Below are 20,409 nucleotides of genomic sequence, written 5' to 3'. Positions count from 1 at the left end.
AAACCACGCAAACAGGCAACAGCAGGTGCTCAGGAACAGAGCTCAGGCTCTGCTTCCTCAAAGACTTCAGCATGACGGTGGACCGCAATGCCTAGAAGGCTGTCAGGTGGGAGCCCGACTACAATTCTTCAGTCAGATCTAGTCAGATTCGTGCCAGGATCCCTGGGTCATAGATCTTATTTCCCAGGGCTACAGACTGGAGTTCCAAGAGCTCCCACCTCACAGATTCTTCAAATCAGGCTTGCCAGTTTCACAAGAGGCAAGTATAACTTTACAGCATACCATCCAAAAACTGGTACAGATTCGGGTCATTTCCAGTTCCACCTCATCTACTAAACAAGGAGTACTATTCCAACTTTTTCATAGTACCGAAGCCGGACGGTTCGGTAAAACCGATTCTGAACCTCAAGTCTTTGAATCCGTATGTACGAGTGTTCAAATTCAAGATGGAGTCTCTCTGAGAGCGGTGATCTCAGGTCTAGCGGAGGGGGAATTCCTAGTGTCTCTGGATATCTAGGACGCGTACCTTCATATTCCGATCTGGCTGCCTCATCAGGCTTATCTACGGTTTGCACTGCAGGACTGTCACTACCAGTTCCAGGCCCTGCCATTTGGTCTCTCCACGGCACTGAAGGTGTTCACCAAGGTGATAGCAGAGATGATGTTTCTACTCCGCAAACAGGGAGTAAACATAATTCCGTACCTGGATTATCGCCTGATAAAAGCACCATCTAGGGAGAGGTTGCTGGATAGCATTGCTCTCTCAACCAAACGCCCCTGGGATCACCTAGAGCCAACTCGGAGACTCCGATTCCTGGGAATGATACTGGACACGGAGTCACAAAAGGTGTTCTTTCCGTTGGAAAAGGCATTGGTAATCCAGTCGATGACTCGGGATGTCCTGAAGCCAACCCGGGTGTCGGTGCATCAGTGCATTCGCCTTCGGGGGAAAATGGTACCTCTTACGAGGCACTTCAATATGGAAGGTTTCACGCAAGACTCTTCCAGCTCGATCTGTTGGACAAATGGTCCGGATCGCATCTTTACATACACCAGAGGATCCGTCTGTCGCCAAAGGCCAGGATCTCCGTTCTGTGGGGGCTACAGTCTTCTCACCTCATTGCAGGACGGAGGTTCGGAATTCAGAACTGAATTCTGTTAACCACAGACGCAAGCCTCAGAGGTTGTGGAGCAGTCACTCAGGGTGTGCAATTTCAGAGAACATTCTGGGACTCAGGCCATTTACAACGCCCTTCTGCAGGCCTCACATCATCTTCAAGATCGGGCAATTCAGGTCCAGTCGGACAATGTGACGGCAGTAATGTACATAAACCGACAGGGCGGAACGAAAAGCAGAGCAGCAATGTCACAGGTGTCAAGAATTCTCTTCTGGGCAGAAAGAAACACTGTGGCGTTGTCAGCGGTCTTCATTCCGGGAGTAGACAACTGGGAAGCAGACTTCCTCAGCAGACACGACCTGCACCCGGGGGAGTGGGGCCTTCACCCGGAAGTGTTCAGGTGCTTGACAAGTCGATGGAGCTATCCACAGATCGACATGAAGGCCTCTCGTCTCAAGAAGATGCTCAGGCGGTATTGTTCCAGGTCGAGAGACCCACAGGTGGAGGCAATAGACGCCCCCTGCCAACTCCATGGGTCTGTCAGATGGTGTACGTGTTTCCTCCACTTCCTCTGATCCCAAGAATTCTAAAACTAATAAAAAGGGAAAAAATCCAAGCAATACTCATTGCTCCAGACTGGCCAAGAAGGGCCTGGTACGTGGACCTTCTGGAGATGCTACTCGAAGATCCCTGGCCTCTACCTCTTTGCGAGGATCTTCTGCAACAGGGCCTGTTCGTCTATCAGGACTTACCGCTGCTGATTCTAGCCAGGAGAGGGATCCCTAACAAGGTTATCCTGATTGATCCAAGCCAGGAAGGGGGTAATGTCTAAGCATTACCATCATATTTGGAAGAAATACGTCTCTTGGTGTGAGAGCAGAAATTATTCTGTAATTTCATCTGGGATGTTTCCTGCTTTTTCTGCAGGCAGGCGTGGATGTGGGCCTGCTTCTGGGCTCCATAAAAGTCCAGATTTCGGCCTTGTCCATTTTCTTTCAGAAACAATTGGCTTCCTCCCTGAGGTCCAAACGTTCTTGAAATGTGTTCTGCACATCCAACCTCCCTTTTTTGTCTCCCACAGCACCTTGGGATCTCAATGTGGTGCTGCAGTTTCTCCAATCGGACTGGTTTGAACTGTTGCAGGAGGTGGACGTAAAATATCTTATGTGGAAGACAGTCACACTGTTGGCCTTCGCTTCAGCAATACGTGTGTCGGAGCTGGGGGCTTTGTCTCACAAAAGTCCCAATTTAATTTTCCATGAGGACAGAGCTGAACTCAGAACTCGTCAGAAATTTTTTCGTAAAGTGATGTCCGCATTTCACATCAACCAACCTATTGTGGTTCCGGTTATCACCGACACCTCTGCTACTTCAAAGTCTTTGGATGTTGTGAGGGCTTTGAAAGTGTATGTGGAAAGGGGTCTGGGACTCCAGGTCGACAACAAAAAGGTTGACACATCTAAGGTCGACGCCAATTGGTCGACACACCTTGGGTCGACATGGACAAAAGGTCGACAGGAACAAGGTCGACATGGAAAAAGGTTGACATGATTTTTTAATGTTTTTTTTTGTGTCGTTTTCGTCGTAGAGTGACCGGGAACCCCAATTAGTGCACCGCGTCCCCTCGCATGGCTCGCTCCGCTCGCCATGCTTCGGGCATGGTGCCTTTGCTCCGCTACCGCTTCGCTCGGCACAGATTACCGTTCCAATCGTAGTCCACGTGGATCGTTAAGTATGAAAAGAAAAAAATTGTAAAAAAACTCATGTCGACCTTTTCCATGCCAACCTTTTTCCATGTCGACCTTTTGCACACGTCGACCTAAAGTGTGTCGACCAATTGGCAGCGACCCAAGGTGTGTCGACCTTTTTGTTGTCAACCTGGAGTCCGGATACCGTGAAAAGAACAGTTCGTCACAATAAGACTGACTCGCTGTATGTTCTTTATGATCCCAATAAGATTGGGTGTCCTGCTTCAAAGCAGACAATTGCACGCTGGATCAGACTTACTATCCAGCATGCTTATTCCACGGCAAGTTTGCCATGTCCAAAATCTGTACAGGCTCACTCTACTAGGTCGGTGGGTTCTTCCTGGGCGGCTGGCCGGTGTGTCTCAGCTTTACAGCTCTGGCGAGCAGCTACTTGGTCAGGTTCAAACACGTTAGCTAAGTTCTACAAATTCGATACTTTGGCCTCTGAGGACCTTGCGTTTGGTCAATCAGTTCTGCAGGAACCTCAGCACTCTCCCACCCAGTTTGGGAGCTTTAGTACATCCCCATGGTACTAAATGGACCCCAGTATCCTCTAGGACACAGGAGAAAATAGGATTTTAATTACCTACCGGTAAATCCTTTTCTCGTAGTCCGTAGAGGATACTGGGCGCCCGCCCAGTGCTTCATTCTTCCTGCACTGTTACTTGGTTAAGTAATGTTGGTTCAGCCGTTACTGTTCCTGTTTCAAGTTTGGTTAGCATGGCTTTCCTCTGTTTGTGTGTGCTGGTTCGGAATCTCACCACTATCCTTATCTATCCTCTCAAAGTATGTCCGTCTCCTCGGGCACAGTTTCCTAGACTGAGTCTGATAGGAGGGGCATAGAGAGAGGAGCCAGCCCACACTATCAAATTCTTAAAGTGCCCATGGCTCCTAGTGGACCTGTCTATACCCCATGGTACTAAATGGACCCCAGTATCCTCTACGGACTACGAGAAAAGGATTTACCGGTAGGTAATTAAAATCCTATTTTTTTTATTCGTCTATGCATGTCATTATTGAGTTAGCAGTATGACTTTATGGGGTCCATTTACTAAGCCTTGGAGAGAGATAAAGTGGACGGCGTTAAAGTACCAACCAGCTTCTGCACACATGACAGTTAGGAGCTGGTTGGCTGGTACTTTTTCTCCATCCACTTTATCTGTCTTCGAGGCTTAGTACATATATCCCTGTCTGCGCAATTAAATTAAATTAAATTGGATGTTGGCTATGTGCTGTTGGAATGATGTGGGAACACTCGTAATGCTGGCACATCACAACCGCGACATTGCTTATTTTATCTCACACACTCGTTAGGGGGGTTATCCAATTTGTGAAAAATAGAGGGGTTTTAGGATTATTATTTAATTATATTTTTTTGCAACAATTTTTTTTTTGGGCTATCCAATTAGACCCCATTGTTTTCTGTCTGGAAAAAAAATCCTTATTTGCGTGAAAACATATTGGGGGATATTCAATTGCCTGAAAAGTGGGTTGGGTGTCTGTTTACCACTGCTAATAGGATCGCCTGTGGCTAGCCCTGATGCCGGCACCTATCACTGATTATACCTTGGGTGCCTCAGGCAGACAAAGTGGTCGCAGACCTATAAGTTTCCATGTTTGCTCATGACCTGTATTAAGGGTAACATAAACCTGTGCTGGGATGTAGTTATGTGACCGCCAGTCACTATACTGACGCCGGGATCCTGGCCGATTCAGAGCCCGACAGTCGGCATGCCGACTAACAGGGACTATTCACACTTGTGGGTGTCCACGACACCCATAGAATGGGAATAGAACCTGTGGCAAGCACAGCGAGCGACCGAGCCCGCACAGGCAATCTAAAGATCGGGATCCCGGCGTCGGTATGGTGACCGACCCCAACCCCCTGTGCTAGGCACAATTAAGCAAAGGTAGTTTTCGAGCTTACAGTTCCCTTACATCTTAGTGATCCACAGTGATTACTTTTGTTGCTTGTAGTTAAGGAAAAATGTAACTATTTATTGTGGTAACACCGTGGCTAATGATTTGAATCTACTTCTTTTTCTAATAATTAACCATTATTTCTCTGACGTCCTAGTGGATGCTGGGAACTCCGTAAGGACCATGGGGATTAGCGGCTCCGCAGGAGACTGGGCACAAAAGTAAAGCTTTAGGACTACCTGGTGTGCACTGGCTCCTCCCCCTATGACCCTCCTCCAAGCCTCAGTTAGATTTTTGTGCCCGGCCGAGAAAAAATCGGCGGCAGAAGACATCCTGTCTTCACCAAGGTAGCGCACAGCACTGCAGCTGTGCGCCATTGCTCCTCAGCACACTTCACACTTCGGTCACTGAGGGTGCAGGGCGCTAGGGGGGGGAGCCCTGAGCAGCAATAAAAACACCTTGGCTGGCGAAAATACATCACATATAGCCCCCAGGGCTATATGGATGAATTTTAACCCCTGCCAGATTCCACAGAAAAACGGGAGAAAAGGCCGCCGAGAAGGGGGCGGAGCCTATCTACTCAGCACACTGGCGCCATTTTCTCTCACAGCTCCGTTGGAGGGAAGCTCCCTGGCTCTCCCCTGCAGTTACTACACTACAGAAAGGGGTTAAAAAAGAGAGGGGGGCACTAATTAGGCGCAGTATAACAATACAGCAGCTATAAGGGGAAAAACACTTATATAAGGTTATCCCTGTATATATATATAGCGCTCTGGTGTGTGCTGGCATACTCTCCCTCTGTCTCCCCAAAGGTCTAGTGGGGTCCTGTCCTCTATCAGAGCATTCCCTGTGTGTGTGCTGTGTGTCGGTACGTTGTGTCGACATGTATGAGGAGGAAAATGAGGTGGAGGCGGAGCAATTGCCTGTAACAGAGATGTCACCCCCTAGGGAGTCGACACCTGAGTGGATGAGCTTATGGAAGGAATTATGTGACAGTGTCAGCTCTTTACAAAAGATTGATGACATGAGACAGCCGGCGACTCAGCCTGTGCCTGTCCAGGTGTCTCAAAAGCCATCTGGGGCTCTAAAACGCCCGTTACCGCAGATGGCAGATACAGACGCCGACACGGATACTGACTCCAGTGTCGACGATTAAGAGACGAATGTGACTTCCAGTAGGGCCACACGTTACATGATTGAGGCTATGGAAAATGTTTTACACATTTCTGATAATACCAGTACCACTAAAAAGGGTATTAGGTTGGGTGAGAAAAAACTGCCTGTAGTTTTTCCTGCATCTGAGGAATTAAATGAAGTGTGTGATGATGCGTGGGTTTCCCCCGATAAAAACTGTTAATTCCTAAAAAGTTATTAGCATCATACCCCTTCCAGCCAGAGGATAGGGCACGTTGGGAAACACCCCTTAGGGTGAATAAAGCGCCACACGCTTGTCTAAACAGGTGGCACTACCGTCCCCGGATACGGCCGCCCTTAAGGAACCTGCTGACAGAAAGCAGTAAAATATCCTAAAATGTATATACACTCACACGGGTGTGATACTGCGACCAGCAATCGCCTCAGCCTGGATGTGCAGTGCTGGGGTGGCTTGGTCGGATTCCCTGACTGACAATATTGATACCCTAGATAGGGACAGTATATTACTAACTATAGAGCATTTTAAAAGATACATTTCTTTATATGCGTGATGCACAGAGGGATATTTGCCGACTGGCATCAAGAGTAAGTGCGCTGTCCATTTCTGCCAGAAGAGGGTTATGGACAAGACAGTGATCAGGTGATGATGATTCCAAAAGGCATATGGAAGTATCGCCTTATAAAAGGGAGGAGTCATTTGGGGTAGGTCTAACAGACCCGGTGGCCACTGGAAACAGCCAATTCCCAGGAACAAAAGCCTTCTCCCGCCTCCGCAAAGTCCTCAGCATGACGCTGGGGCTTTGCAAGCGGTCTCAGGCACGGTGGGGGCCCGTCTCAAGAAATTCGAGACGTCTCCCCCTCGCCGTTTCATAAAGTCTGCTTTACCGAAGTCTCCCTCGGAGACAGTATTGCAAGCCATTCACAGGCTGTATTCCCAGCAGGTGATAATCAAGGTACCCCTCCTGCAACAGGGAAAGGGGTACTATTCCACACTATTTGTGGTACCGAAGCCGGACGGCTCGGTGAGACCATTTTTAAATCTAAAATCCTTGAACACTTACATACAAAGGTTCAAATTCAAGATGGAGTCACTCAGAGCAGTGATTGCAAACCTGGAAGAAGGGGACTATATGGTCTCTCTGGACATCAAAGATGCTTACCTACATGTCCCAATTTACCCTTCTCCAAGGGTACCTCAGGTTTGTGGTACAGAACTGTCACTATCAGTTTCAGACGCTGCTGATTGGATTGTCCACGGCACCCCGGGTCTTTACCAAGGTAATGGCAGAAATGATGATACTCCTTCGAAAGAAGGGAGTTTTAGTTATCCCTTACTTGGACGATCTCCTGATAAGGGCAAGATCCAGGGAACAGTTGGAAGTCGGGGTAGCACTATCTCAGATAGTGCTGCGGCAGCACGGTTGGATTCTCAATATTCCAAAATCGCAGCTGATCCCGACGACACGCCTTCTATTCCTAGGGATGATCCTGGACACAGTCCGGAAAAGGGTGTTTTCTCCCGGAGGAGGAAGCCAGGGAGTTATCCGAACTAGTGAAACCTCCTAAAACCAGGCCAAGTGTCAGTGCATCAGTGCACAAGGGTCCTGGGAAAAATGGTGGCTTCCTACGAAGCAATTCCATTCGGCAGATTCCACGCAAGAACTTTCCAGTGGGACCTGCTGGACAAATGGTCCGGATCGCATCTTCAGATGCATCAGCGGATAACCCTGTCACCAAAGAGAAGGGTGTCTCTCCTGTGGTGGTTGCAGAGTGCTCATCTTCTAGAGTGCCGCAGATTCGGCATTCAGGACTGGGTCATGGTGACCACGGATGCCAGCCTGAGAGGCTGGGGAGCAGTCACACAGGGAAAAAATTTCCAGGGCTTGTGGTCAAGCCTGGAGACATCACTTCACATAAATATTTTGGAGCTAAGGGCCATTTACAATGCCCTAAGCCAAGCAAGACCTCTGCTTCAAGGTCAGCCGGTGCTGATCCAGTCGGACAATATCACGGCAGTCGCCCACGTAAACAGACAGGGCGGCACAAGAAGCAGGAGTGCAATGGCAGAAGCTGCAAGGATTTTTCGCTGGGCGGAAAATCATGTGATAGCACTGTCAGCAGTGTTCATTCCGGGAGTGGACAACTGGGAAGCAGACTTCCTCAGCAGGCACGACCTCCACCCGGGAGAGTGGGGACTTCACCCAGAAGTCTTCCACATGATTGTAAACCATTGGGAAAAACCAAAGGTGGACATGATGGCGTCCCGCCTAAACAAAATAAAAAATAAAAAATTGGACAGGTATTGCGCCAGGTCAAGGGACCCTCAGGCAATAGCTGTGGACGCTCTGGTAACACCGTGGGTGTACCAGTCAGTGTATGTGTTCCCTCCTCTTCCTCTCATACCAAAAGTACTGAGAATTATAAGACGGAGGGGAGTAAGAACTATACTCGTGGCTCCGGATTGGCCAAGAAGGACTTGGTACCCGGAACTTCAAGAGATGCTCACGGAGGACCCGTGGCCTCTACCTCTAAGAAGGGACCTGCTCCAGCAAGGACCCTGTCTATTCCAAGACTTACCGCGGCTGCGTTTGACGGCAGGGCGGTTGAACGCCGGATCCTGAAGGAAAAAGGCATTCCGGATGAAGTCATCCCTACCCTGGTCAAGCCAGGAAGGATGTAACCGCAAAGCATTATCACCGCATTTGGCGAAAATATGTTGCGTGGTGCGAGGCCAGTAAGGCCCCGATGGAGGAATTTCAACTAGGTCGATTCCTGCATTTCCTGTAAACAGGAGTGTCTATGGGCCTAAAATTGGGGTCCATTAAGGTTCAAAATTCGGCCCTGTCAATTTTCTTCCAGAAAGAACTAGCTTCACTACCTGAAGTTCAGACGTCTGTAAAAGGGGTACTGCATATACAGCCTCCTTTTGTGCCTCCAGTGGCACTTTGGGATCTCAATGTAGTTTTGGGGTTCCTAAAGTCACATTGGTTTGAACCACTTGAACCTGTGGAGTTAAAATATCTCACATGGAAAGTGGTCATGTTGTTGGCCCTGGCCTCGGCCAGGCACGTGTCAGAATTGGGGGCTTTATCCTGTAAAAGCCCTTATCTGATTTTCCATTCAGACAGGGCGGAATTGAGGACTCGTCCTCATTTTCTCCCTAAGGTGGTTTCAGTGTTTCATCTGAACCAACCTATTGTGGTATCTACGGCTACTAGTGACTTGGAGGACTCCAAGTTGTTGGACGTAGTCAGGGCCTTGAAAATATATGTTTCCAGGACGGCTGGAGTCAGGAAATCTGACTCGCTGTTATCCTGTATGCACCCAACAAGCTGGGTGCTCCTGCTTCTAAGCAGACTATTGCTCGTTGGATTTGTAGTACAATTCAGCTTGCACATTCTGTGGCAGGCCTGCCACAGCCAAAATCTGTAAGAGCCCATTCCACAAGGAAGGTGGGCTCATCTTGGGCGGCTGCCCGAGGGGTCTCGGCGTTACAACTTTGCCGAGCAGCTACTTTGTCAGGGGCAAACACGTTTGCTAAATTCTACAAATTTGATACCCTGGCGGAGGAGGACCTGGAGTTCTCTCATTCGGTGCTGCAGAGTCATCCGCACACTCCCGCCCGTTTGGGAGCTTTGGTATAATCCCCATGGTCCTTACGGAGTTCCCAGCATCCACTAGGACGTCAGAGAAAATAAGAATTTACTTACCGATAATTCTATTTCTCATAGTCCGTAGTGGATGCTGGGCGCCCATCCCAAGTGCGGATTGTCTGCAATACTTGTACATAGTTATTGTTACAAAAATCGGGTTATTATTGTTGTGAGCCATCTTTTCAGAGGCTCCTCTGTTATCATGCTGTTAACTGGGTTCAGATCACAGATTGTACGGTGTTATTGGTGTGGCTGGTATGAGTCTTACCCGGGATTCAAAATCCTTCCTTATTGTGTACGCTCGTCCGGGCACAGTATCCTAACTGAGGCTTGGAGGAGGGTCATAGGGGGAGGAGCCAGTGCACACCAGGTAGTCCTAAAGCTTTACTTTTGTGCCCAGTCTCCTGCTGCGGAGCCGCTAATCCCCATGGTCCTTACGGAGTGCCCAGCATCCACTACGGACTATGAGAAATAGAATTATCGGTAAGTAAATTCTTATTTTAATAATTAGTTTTATTGACTGAATATCACTTCTGAAAACATGATACCTTTGTGACTTCCACAAGTCTTTGTAGAAATGTGAAATTAACTTTGTGACACAGCAGGCTTTAGTGTTTGTGGATTTGTCTCTGTGTGTGACATGGAGTCTTTGTATAACAGCGTTTCACAGGTCATTTACAAAATACAAGACCTACTGTATACTTGTATGTGATTGTGCGTTATCGTTCATCTTGACAATAGCAAGGAGCACACCTGCATTCTGAGTTATAACATAGACACTGGAAAATCAGCTTGTGCCTTCCCTTGTGGGTATGTGAGGATATTAATCTTTTTCTCCCAAAATACTGCTCGGTTTAGAATAATGTTTGTCTAAAGCAGGGTACACATTAGACAATTGTGTGATCAGTTTATCGTCTTGAACCGAATTGGAACAAAAATTCACCCACAACGTCTAGTGTGTACACACTATCGCGCACTTCCGTGCATCGGTCACCCCATCTTCCCATCTGCCATACATGCAGGTCAGTCTTATGATATAATAAGCGGTCAAAAAATCGTGCAGTGTGTACTACCTACCTGATATAGCGTTAAGGACCAAACTAGTGAACAACGCACAATACACTGCACAGTGTGATCGCACTTTATAGTTTGTCCGGGAGTTCAAGGGAAATTGGGATGGTCATTGCATCATTTGCACTTTGTCAAATGTGTACCCAGCTTACATTTGAATTGAGGGATGTATTTATCAAATTTGGAATTCATACCTTCGTATTTTTTGCTTTGTTTTTTTTTTTTTAATTGGTAGAAACTCGCTCTTATTGTTGCATATGGCCATCAAATGATGAGCACAGGTGCTCTTAGCCTGCATTAAGTCATCAGCATTCCCAGTCCCCCTATTACAAGAGTATCCAGTCCATAGATATACTCTGAAAAGGTCTACAGTCATTAGGTAGACCCATACCTCCCAACTGTCCCGTTTTTTGGGGTCTGTCGCGCTGTCTCTCCCGCGGGCCGCAATGTCCCACGGTGGGGGGAAGGGGGTGCCAGTTGGGAGGCTCTTTATCAGTTCCTGCTCTGCTCAGTTCAGAGCAGAGCAGCGGTGAATAGACGTCTATTCCAGTGAGGGAGAGGGACTGGGGGCATGGCCAGCAACTCGCAGAGTGCTGGCCATACCCCCACTATGACGAAAATTGGAGGCGTGGCCCGCGATCACGTCATTCACGTGAAGCCATGCCCCTTTCAATAGGCCATGCCCCCTTTTCGCCGAGCAAGGAGTCCCTACCTGCTACATCTAAATGTTGGAAGGTATGGGTAGACCACTAATGGTCAACATTCATTAGGTCGTCAGGGTGAAAAGGTCGACTCTTAAAAGATAGACAGTTCAAAAGGTCGACAGGGTAATGGTTGACATGGCAATGGTTGACAAACATATGGTCGACATAAGTTTTTTTAGTTTTTTTTTTTACTTTGTTTTACTTTCTTTTCATAATTTTCACCTTTTTCATACTTTACCATCCACGCAGATTATGCTTGGGAATAGTGACCTGCCTGAAGCATGGCAAACTAATCAGTACACTAATGGGCCTTGTCTGTGGCAGAAAAGTGACAAAATACACAAAAATAAAAATAAAAATTGTGTCTACCTTTTTTTGTGTCGACCATTTCAATGTCGACTTTCGACCTTGTCGACCTTTTCTGTTGTCTACCTATTCCATGTTGACATTTTGACCCTGTCGACCTAATGTATGTCGACTATTAGTGGTCGACCTATTGACTATAGACCATTTTAGTGTAGATCTAATAATCCACACCTATCACAAGATGCTGCATGTGCATCTCCGTTACATAATGTAAGCTATAATAAATAATGTTGTTTTTTATAATGAACACATCTTATATAGTTACATTGTTAAAAGGTTATACAGCATTTCCATAAAAAAAAAAAAAAAAACTTCTGAAATTATTATAGCATTAAAAACTTGAAAGAATTATTATTAATATAATAATATTAATAATAATATTAAATGTTGCCTGAACTTCTTAACAATACCCCCTCATAAGGGAAACATTACTAGTCAGCATTCATAGTCATCTGCAAAGGTTTTTACGTAGTTTAATTGGTTTAATATGCTAGGGAGTAGGAGAGAGTACCAGCCAATCACTTCTGTCCATTTTCTAGCACAGTCTGTAACATGGCAGTTAGACGCTGATTGGATGGTACTTTATCTCTCTCCACTTTATCTTTCTCTAAAGATGTGATAAATCTCCCCCACAGATTTGTTTGCATCTTCAAGTTGCAGGATGCTTTTCCATTTACTGTGTATGAGCTCAGAAACGCCAGAGCACCTTGATATTCTGGCATGTGCATTTACTGTTTTCAGGATCTGCTCTATTGTTTGCTCTACCAATGCACATAAAGGAAGTGTAATCTCAATACTGAATCATATATCCTCAATCATGTAGCTCTTGATAATTTGATCCCCCCCCCCCCCCCCTCTCCTCGGGCAAATTATCATGAAAGTAAATACTTTGAACTGAGCTACCAGCGGCTATACTGCTAGCCTGGCATTATTCTTTAACACGCTGTCTCTAGTGTTTATAACTTTGTTTCCAGGTCCCATCATCACTACTGGGGAACTCTCATGACCTCTGTGGTTTGTAAAAAGATAAGTTGAACTTTATGTTGGACATCTATAATGGTACTTGTTGCTAAAAACATATCTGGCAGCCAAATGGTTACTAATATCTGATGTACAGTTTACGCTTTTCTACTGCAAACCACAATTTCCCCACGTGTTGGTAAAAGCATCTGTGTCTTTGCTCAGTTTCCTTCCTGTATAAAGCTTTTCTATCTGTACATACAGCTGCCTGGATGAGATCTCTCCCTTTGCCCTGCCTGCTGGTAGACTAAGGTGGGTAGGCCGAGGGCACCCTGCAAGCAACTGTAGGAGACATTTTGGCCGCTACCCCCTGGCATTCCTGGGCTAAAATTAGGAAGCTTGTATCAGTGCAGCTGTTCCATGACTCTAGCTGCAGCGTTAGGGAAATTGACTCATAGGCCTAGTCTCATATTTCAATACCTTTCTCTGTGTTGGCTGGAAAGCTCTACCTCTCTCGTCCTGGTTCTGCTTCTCTAAGGTTCCTTCCCCCAGGCTGTGGTAAGGTACAATATTAATCGATTTGTGACATTAAGTAACAAAAAAACTGTCCGTAAAGTTCTAATGTTCTGATTTTAGATTTTCATTGTCTTTTATTTTTTATTTTTAACGCTGTAAACTTGGCAGTCAGTAGATTGTCTAACCATGGCCATATTGCAGAAGTAGCTATTCTTAGAGCTGGCTGTTTATGTATTGCAGGCCTGTCTGCAACGTGGTGAAAAAGCACTACTTCGTTTATACTATGTTTTCCGTGGGTTACTGGGGAATATCTTCTGGTATTATGTAGTTGGGACAGTCTGCAACTGATGTAGGCAAGTTCGTTTATCTCATGATGGAATAATTGCTTAATTTGTAGCTATTAATTAATGCTTAAATTGTAGCTATTAATAATTTTCTCATTGCATGATATCTTGCCCGATATTGTTAATTAACTGTCTAACTCCTCCCTGCAGTTTATAAATATATCATATTTAGTAAATTAACAGTTATGCCCATTTCAGCGTCTTGTCCCTCTAGCTATGACAGGATAAGAAAATTTGTACAGCACCATTGAATATGTCTACATTTATTAAATTAGGGAGCTCTGTAGTATAGACTTGTGCAATTTTTCATTTCTGTTCTTGTGGTTTAGTTTTTTCTTTTTTAGTTTTGTTTGTTTTTTTTTGCTATCAAACTAGAAATGTAAATCTTGTAATAGGTTAGAAAGTAGCATAAAAGTAACATGCAGAGGAAGGGAGGTGGTTTTTGGTTTCCTAGCACTAAGCTGTGTTTTGGAGGAAACAGTGTTATGCTAAATTTCCATGTCCAGTTCTAAGGGTTGCTAGATGTTTTTAGTGTTCTTGTTAAATAAATAAGTAGTCTTTAAGATTTTGGTTGTACTGTTATGTTATTTTTTGATCTTGGGTGGAGTCTAATGAGAATTCTAGCTTTGTGTAATTTTTGATGCAGGTACAGTCAGACTGCTAGTACCTTCTGACTTGATCGTTTGGTAATGTTAGCGTCATTTCATTACTATTTTCGAACGTTGGGCTTTGTGCTGGCTGAGTTCCTTAAATAGTCCTAAGCCTGGTACATCATTAGATAAGTGATGTTTTTCTAGTGGCTTATGTGATCCTGTATCCAATCAATCAGGATCTGCTATTGTCCGTGAGCTGGACTTTTGGTATGAATGAAATCTGTTATATAATTTGGTTTGAAATTCTGCTTACTTAGAGTATGTGCTGATATTTATTATTATTTAATGTTATATGGAGGAAAAATACAAGCAAAATGGATATTAAACTTGTAGCCAAATATCCACTCAATGTTGATTCATTTGCCAAAGTACATTTGATTCTATAAAAGAGTTCTCAGTTTTCAAATTCTAATGTGGAATTGCAATCCCTGGAACAATTGCAATTTAATTAAATAATTTAGAAGAAATACTTGTTCCTTGTTCTGCAGTGATTTATATACATAGATATAATTATTGGCTATTAGCAATCGCATATTATCCAAAATGAATAACTGTCTATTTGGTTGTTTAATCTAACAATGAGATATAGCAAATACATTTAAAACAAGTTGCATTTACAGTAGATGAGTTATTAGGCGACAAGTTTAGTTTAGAATAAGTCTTACTGCTCCCTGATACTATTCATTAAGTCTGTGACAATTTTTCTTATCCTATGAATGGTCAGAAAGTGTACAGTGTTCTAGCACAATCATTATTTTATAATCTTGCATTGAAAATCATGGAGACAGTATTTTGGTATTTACATAACAATAACATCATTGTATATTTATGAGGCCATAAATTCTGCAGCACCAGACTATCAGTATAACGAACCATATGTAGAAACATACAAGGATGACTGGAAAGGTGCAGACATGAGAAAGAAGGACACATTTGATAATGCTGTAGTTGCAGTTGGTAGCCTCATACTCTCCTGGTAAAATTGACGCATTAAATGGAAATCTGAGTATACAGTAGACTAGTGTGGACTCTTCAAGTGGGGTGAATGTGTCTCTAAAAGAAACACATGAAGACTGCAGCCAAAGCTGTAGCTGACACCACCCCAAACCTTTCCCATTTAATCAGGAAATGATTCCTTGAAGGACTGGCCAGACAGGTGTCTCCTCACCAGCTGACCTTACACTGTGGTCAAAAGATGGCTGACAAGGGACTTGCTCAAAATTCGGTTATTTCTTGTTTAGTCTGGATAGCATGTGGTGAGATAAAAAAAAAAAACACATTGGGGGGTATTCAATTGTTTGAAAAGTCAGTTGGGTGTCTGTTTTTTTCCTGTCTATTAGACAGGAAAAAACAGACACCCAACCGACCTTTCAAACAATTGAATTCCCCCTATTATGTAGAGCTTTAGAATATTTTCCTGCAATAATGTGAAAAGCATTGCAGGACTAAAGGGCCACACGTGCAGTTCACTTACAAATTCTGTGGCATGTGTAGGGCAGCAAGCTGGCTTTTCAGCTATTGTGGAACTACAAATACCCTGTGTCTAGTGTGGCTCCCCTGGTACTTGTAGTTCCATAGCAGTTGGAAAGCAACATATTTCAGAATAATATCGGTTTTAATAAACTGAAGTTGACACTTTTTTTTTCCACAAGCAGCTTCATTAAAATGCAAAATCCATTTTCTGTTGCTTTCTAAAAGTTTTTTTGCTCACAGATTTACTTGTCTGTGTACCGCTACCCCCACAGGGAATGAATTGCGACACCTAGTTCCAGCTTTTACACTTATACTGTATTTTTATTACATGTCCCCTAGTTACACTCAGAGACAGGACAGGCAATCTCCCCAGGAAATGGTGATGTAAGGGAGGAAACACAATACAATGTGAGCTTTGTGCTATACTGTACTACATTACAGTATGTGTACTCTGAACAGGACTTACATGAAGACGAGGTAAAAGAAAAGCTCATACATATTAAGGAGGGGGGTAGATATCTCACAACTTGGAGAGAGCTAAAGTACCAACCAATCAGCTCTTACCGGTCATTTTGCTAGCACAGCCTGTGATTGGTACTTTATATCTCTCCAACCTTTAATAAATCTCCCTTTAAATATGCACTACCATTTATATAAATATAGCCTGCATCCCATAAAGCTATAGATTCCACAGAATACTGCATTAAAGGACGTTTAGAAGAAATGTGTATATTAGAACATGGTTATTAGATGCAGAAATGTTTTCACTTACTAGAATTGTGTTTCTTCTAATTTGCTTTTGCTGATTAGTATTTTTGTATGTTTGTACTCCCATTGTATGTTGAGTGCCTGTTGTAGAGCATTTATTTTACATCTACTTTTATTTTTCCTTTTCAGTGTGAATCGTGTATGCGAAACACCGTTGTTGCATAGCAATAACTGGGGGTTTATGCCAGGCGTCCAGAAAGTCTGAATCATTTTGATCCTCTCTGTTTCCTTCTTAGACAATCAGAGTAGGACCCGTCTGCTCATGACTGCCCTGCCATGGCATTCTCCTCACGCTTTGCATTCTGGGAGCAAAAGGGAAGTGTTGTGGCACCCTGCATGTGTGTGTTTATGTCTTGCATTGGTAACAAAGATGTGTTTAAACCCCTCTACCAAACATTAAGGCTGCTTTATTGAACTGTACTAGTATATTAGGGCTGTACAACTGAAGGTCCCTTTTGAGCATGTGTTTTACTGAAGCAGTGCACACTGCTATCCTCTACATAAGTCCTGTGCAAGTATTGTCATGCAGAAGGTAGAACTTCTGGTACAGAAATTGTCATCCGGGGGGCGAGGAATGTGATAGGTTTCAAGTTTACATGAGTGGTAATTTTGCTATTAGATATTACGTGCCTATATAAAAAAAAGAAGAAAAGTCACCGCTGTAACTCAACAGTTTTTTGGGTCTCACTAAAATGCTTTGAGCTTGCTTGAGAGCCATCCTACTGGTGTGTACAGTTTGCAACTATACCCAATAATTAGCAGTGTACAGCGGCTGCTTTTACTGTATTTGATGGGTTAAAATGCACCTATCTCTTGCACATGGTGAAGGAAGACCACCTACAGGCTGATTCAATATTTCTGATAGGCTTCGTCACCAGGGTGTTAAAAGCAGGTATTGAAAACATCAATGCCTCTTTGACACCAAGGGTTCCAAAACATAAGTGAATGTAGCTCTATGCAGTTGCACACACTTTGTCCACTTCAACGTTGCCTGCAGTGTTCAAAAACGCATGGTAAAATATAATGGTGTTCTATAGGAATGCCATGAGAAGTCATCGTTACCTACTCTCGGGAATGTCCGAGAGACTACTGAATTGCGGTGAGTCTCCTGGGATCGCAGGCCACCTTCCTGTATGCTTCCCCACTTCCTTAGTGAAAGGGGCAGGGGTTTGGCACAACACACTTCACTACAAACTTTGTCCTCATGGCCCCATCCCTAGTGGTGCGATACAGCGATATGTGGCATTGTGCGGTGGTTGCAGGGCCATGATGATTTACAGTATATCATCACACCCACTAGGCTTCCACTCCAGGATCTCACAGAGTGGAAGTAAAAATAATTTGGCTAATGTGTATAAAGTACGATGCTGTACTCAACTTTTCGGTGTGTTGATAAATAAAGCCCCCTTGAAGTGAGGAAAATTACCCACGTTAATGAGCATTGTTAATAAAACTAATGTGTTAGTTGCCTAATACAATCTATTTATTGGAACTTGTGACATCACTGAGGTATGAACAATAACGCATTGATAGGCTACATTCTCATGAATGTAAGTTTAACTCACAAAATGGCTTCCTCCACGATACGTCTGTGATAGGTGGTGTTTTAAGGCATTAAGAGGTTTTAAGGCAATTAGGATCGGTGTTTATTTGTCATCATTATTACCATTGCTTTATTTGCTGGTGCCTTTGTTATTGAACCCTTATTTCATATCGGTTATGTATTTCCAGGCTGGCTCACAGTTCATTCATAAATACTGTAGAAGCAATGTATACCCTGAATTTTGTAAAAGTATTTAATGAAAGTTTGTCATATTTGCAGGAGCAGATTGATGCAGAATTTTACTTGTTTTGCAGAATCTTGTAAATTTGTGTAATGTCCAGAAGGTCACACCTGGGCCATTTTTATTTTTTAATTTTACTCTAATGTAGATTTAATCTGAGAATTGGCCACTTTTTTTACATGGAAAATAGATTTAAAAATAAAGATTATCCAAATCGCTGCACAGTTTTATACGTGTCTGTTACAAGCGCTGAGGAATGTATATAATTGTGACACCGTTAGATTTGATTAGTCCGCTCATGGCGAAAACCTTATCAGTTGCCCTGGACTATAAAATATGAATCCTTTTCATTTGAAGAACCGCTTTTCTAAAATCTGACCCCCCCCCCCCCCCCCCACCTGCCCTGTATAGCAAATGGGGATGACTCCTTCCTCTGTCTTCTCCTGATACCTCAAAAAATGAGTTCTTTGCACTGTAAGACTGAGTCACTACGTGCATGAAACTTTTATGGAACTCTACTGAAGCACTATGGACGCTGCAGGGAAAGTAGGTAGGCTTGTCCATCATCTCCATTGATGACCATGTTGATTTTTTCCATCAGCAGTAAAACCATTGATGGTAAAAACCATCAATGGGTTTCACTAGAATGACAGTGGGGAGCCAGTCAGAGAATGGCAAGACTTTGAAATGCGCTATGGATGGGAGGCGCTAAGGGTGGTGCGACTTTAAATGAAGAAAAAAACAAAAACGGCTGTGTCATCATCAGACCTCTGCTGTCCATAGCAAAACCATCAACACCAGCGAGATTACTTTTCTATACTAGTGTCTCCTATGCTCGTAGGCTTTAGTCTGGTTTAAAGGGGTTGTCAAAAAGTGGATTGCCCCTTTAAAAGACCCCCAACTTGCACTTGTTTGTCACAATTTAGTATGTCTCTCACTAATGGTGGTAACACAAGCTGTGATATTGCTGGTGGCAAAGATCAATTGGACCACTATCTCTGCAAAGTGAGCCCAAAATGACCGTGATTCCTAATAATTACTTTATTATAAAAGATACAAAAAGAAGATGCCCATTATCCGCTTTCATCTTCTGACCATACTAATGGGCCACAGAGGTAATTCAGCCACATACCGGCCATATTGGATAGTCATCCTGACGTTCACCAATGACAGCATGTGCAGCCAGCCTTAATATGGCAGATGTCTTGCTTTTTGAGTTTCTCGAGATTTTGCCCTTTGTGATGTGACAGGGGCTTGGAACTTTTGTGTGCTTTTTGTAGTTTGTGACCCACGAGAAGTGACTTTTCCTCCCTGCTTGTGTTTATTTAAAACTTTAGGTTAAAGATGAAGACAAACCATTAGCAAAGAAACAAAACGATGTCAATGGTAACCAAAATGGAACTGTAAGTTTCTTTAGTAACATAACTTGTAGTGGAGATGCATCATTATAATTATCAGTACACCTTGATTACTACTATAGTTTAATGTTGTTTGATGGTTTGTTTTTTTGCTCCAAGCCATGCATTTTATTAGGTGATGGTTGATGTATAGCTTACAAACACAATAAAATAAAAGGTCTGTATAATTTGGGGGGTGGGGTCAGCTCTGGCAATTGTTTCAGGCACGCAAATAATATGGTTACTTATAAACTATAATTAGCTGCTCAGTAAGAATAAAAATGGATGTTTTAGCTGAAATTGGCTAAAACTCATAGCATTTGTAAAGTGCAACGGAATATGCTGGCACTATATATATAAATGTTAATAAACATATAAATAAATACTGGGTGATGAGTCCAATATGCCTGGGGATGCTGCTATCATTATAATTATCATTGCCTTGATTATGCAGAGAGATTAGCCATATATTATGCACTCATGGCCTGTTTGGTTGGCCTGGACAGCAACATCCCATCCTTTCCGTGGTTGTGCTGAATGGGTAACGTTTCCAGTCTGATGACTGCGCACAAGATTTACATCTCGAGATGCTAAAAATAATATTATAACCATGCCGTACACAACAGAGGAAAGTGTTCTTTACTGTTAGGGCAATCAGGATTTGGAATTCCTTGCCAGAGAAAGTGGTAACAGCGGACTGCATTTAAAAAAAGATTGGATGAATTTCTGAATGAAAAGGATAGCCTTGGTTACAACATTTAAAATCTTGACGTTGTTAA

At 43.7% G+C, this 20,409-nt stretch overlaps 1 protein-coding gene across 19 annotated transcripts in view; it reads left to right on the top strand.

Moving 5' to 3' along the window:
- Positions 1-20,409, top strand: part of MYO18A (myosin XVIIIA) — a 597,092-nt gene that overhangs the window by 192,853 nt on the left and 383,830 nt on the right. For 10 of the 19 annotated variants that reach the window (XM_063955931.1, XM_063955928.1, XM_063955927.1 and 7 more), the window contains exon 3: positions 19,571-19,636. The exons of 3 other annotated variants lie outside the window; for them this stretch is intronic. In XM_063955931.1, coding sequence (XP_063812001.1) covers positions 19,571-19,636 — 66 coding nt within the window. Of the gene's footprint in view, positions 1-13,157; positions 13,254-13,451; positions 13,565-16,578; positions 16,766-19,570; positions 19,637-20,409 lie in introns of those variants that run through there. 6 more of the 19 variants (XM_063955919.1, XM_063955918.1, XM_063955921.1 and 3 more) reach the window with 6 other exon arrangements.

The sequence above is a fragment of the Pseudophryne corroboree genome, chromosome 2 (assembly GCF_028390025.1).
Source record: "Pseudophryne corroboree isolate aPseCor3 chromosome 2, aPseCor3.hap2, whole genome shotgun sequence".
Lineage (NCBI taxonomy): Eukaryota > Metazoa > Chordata > Amphibia > Anura > Myobatrachidae > Pseudophryne > Pseudophryne corroboree.
The sequence above is the reverse complement of the archived record's forward strand: the minus strand, read 5'-3'. Positions and strand labels throughout refer to the sequence as shown.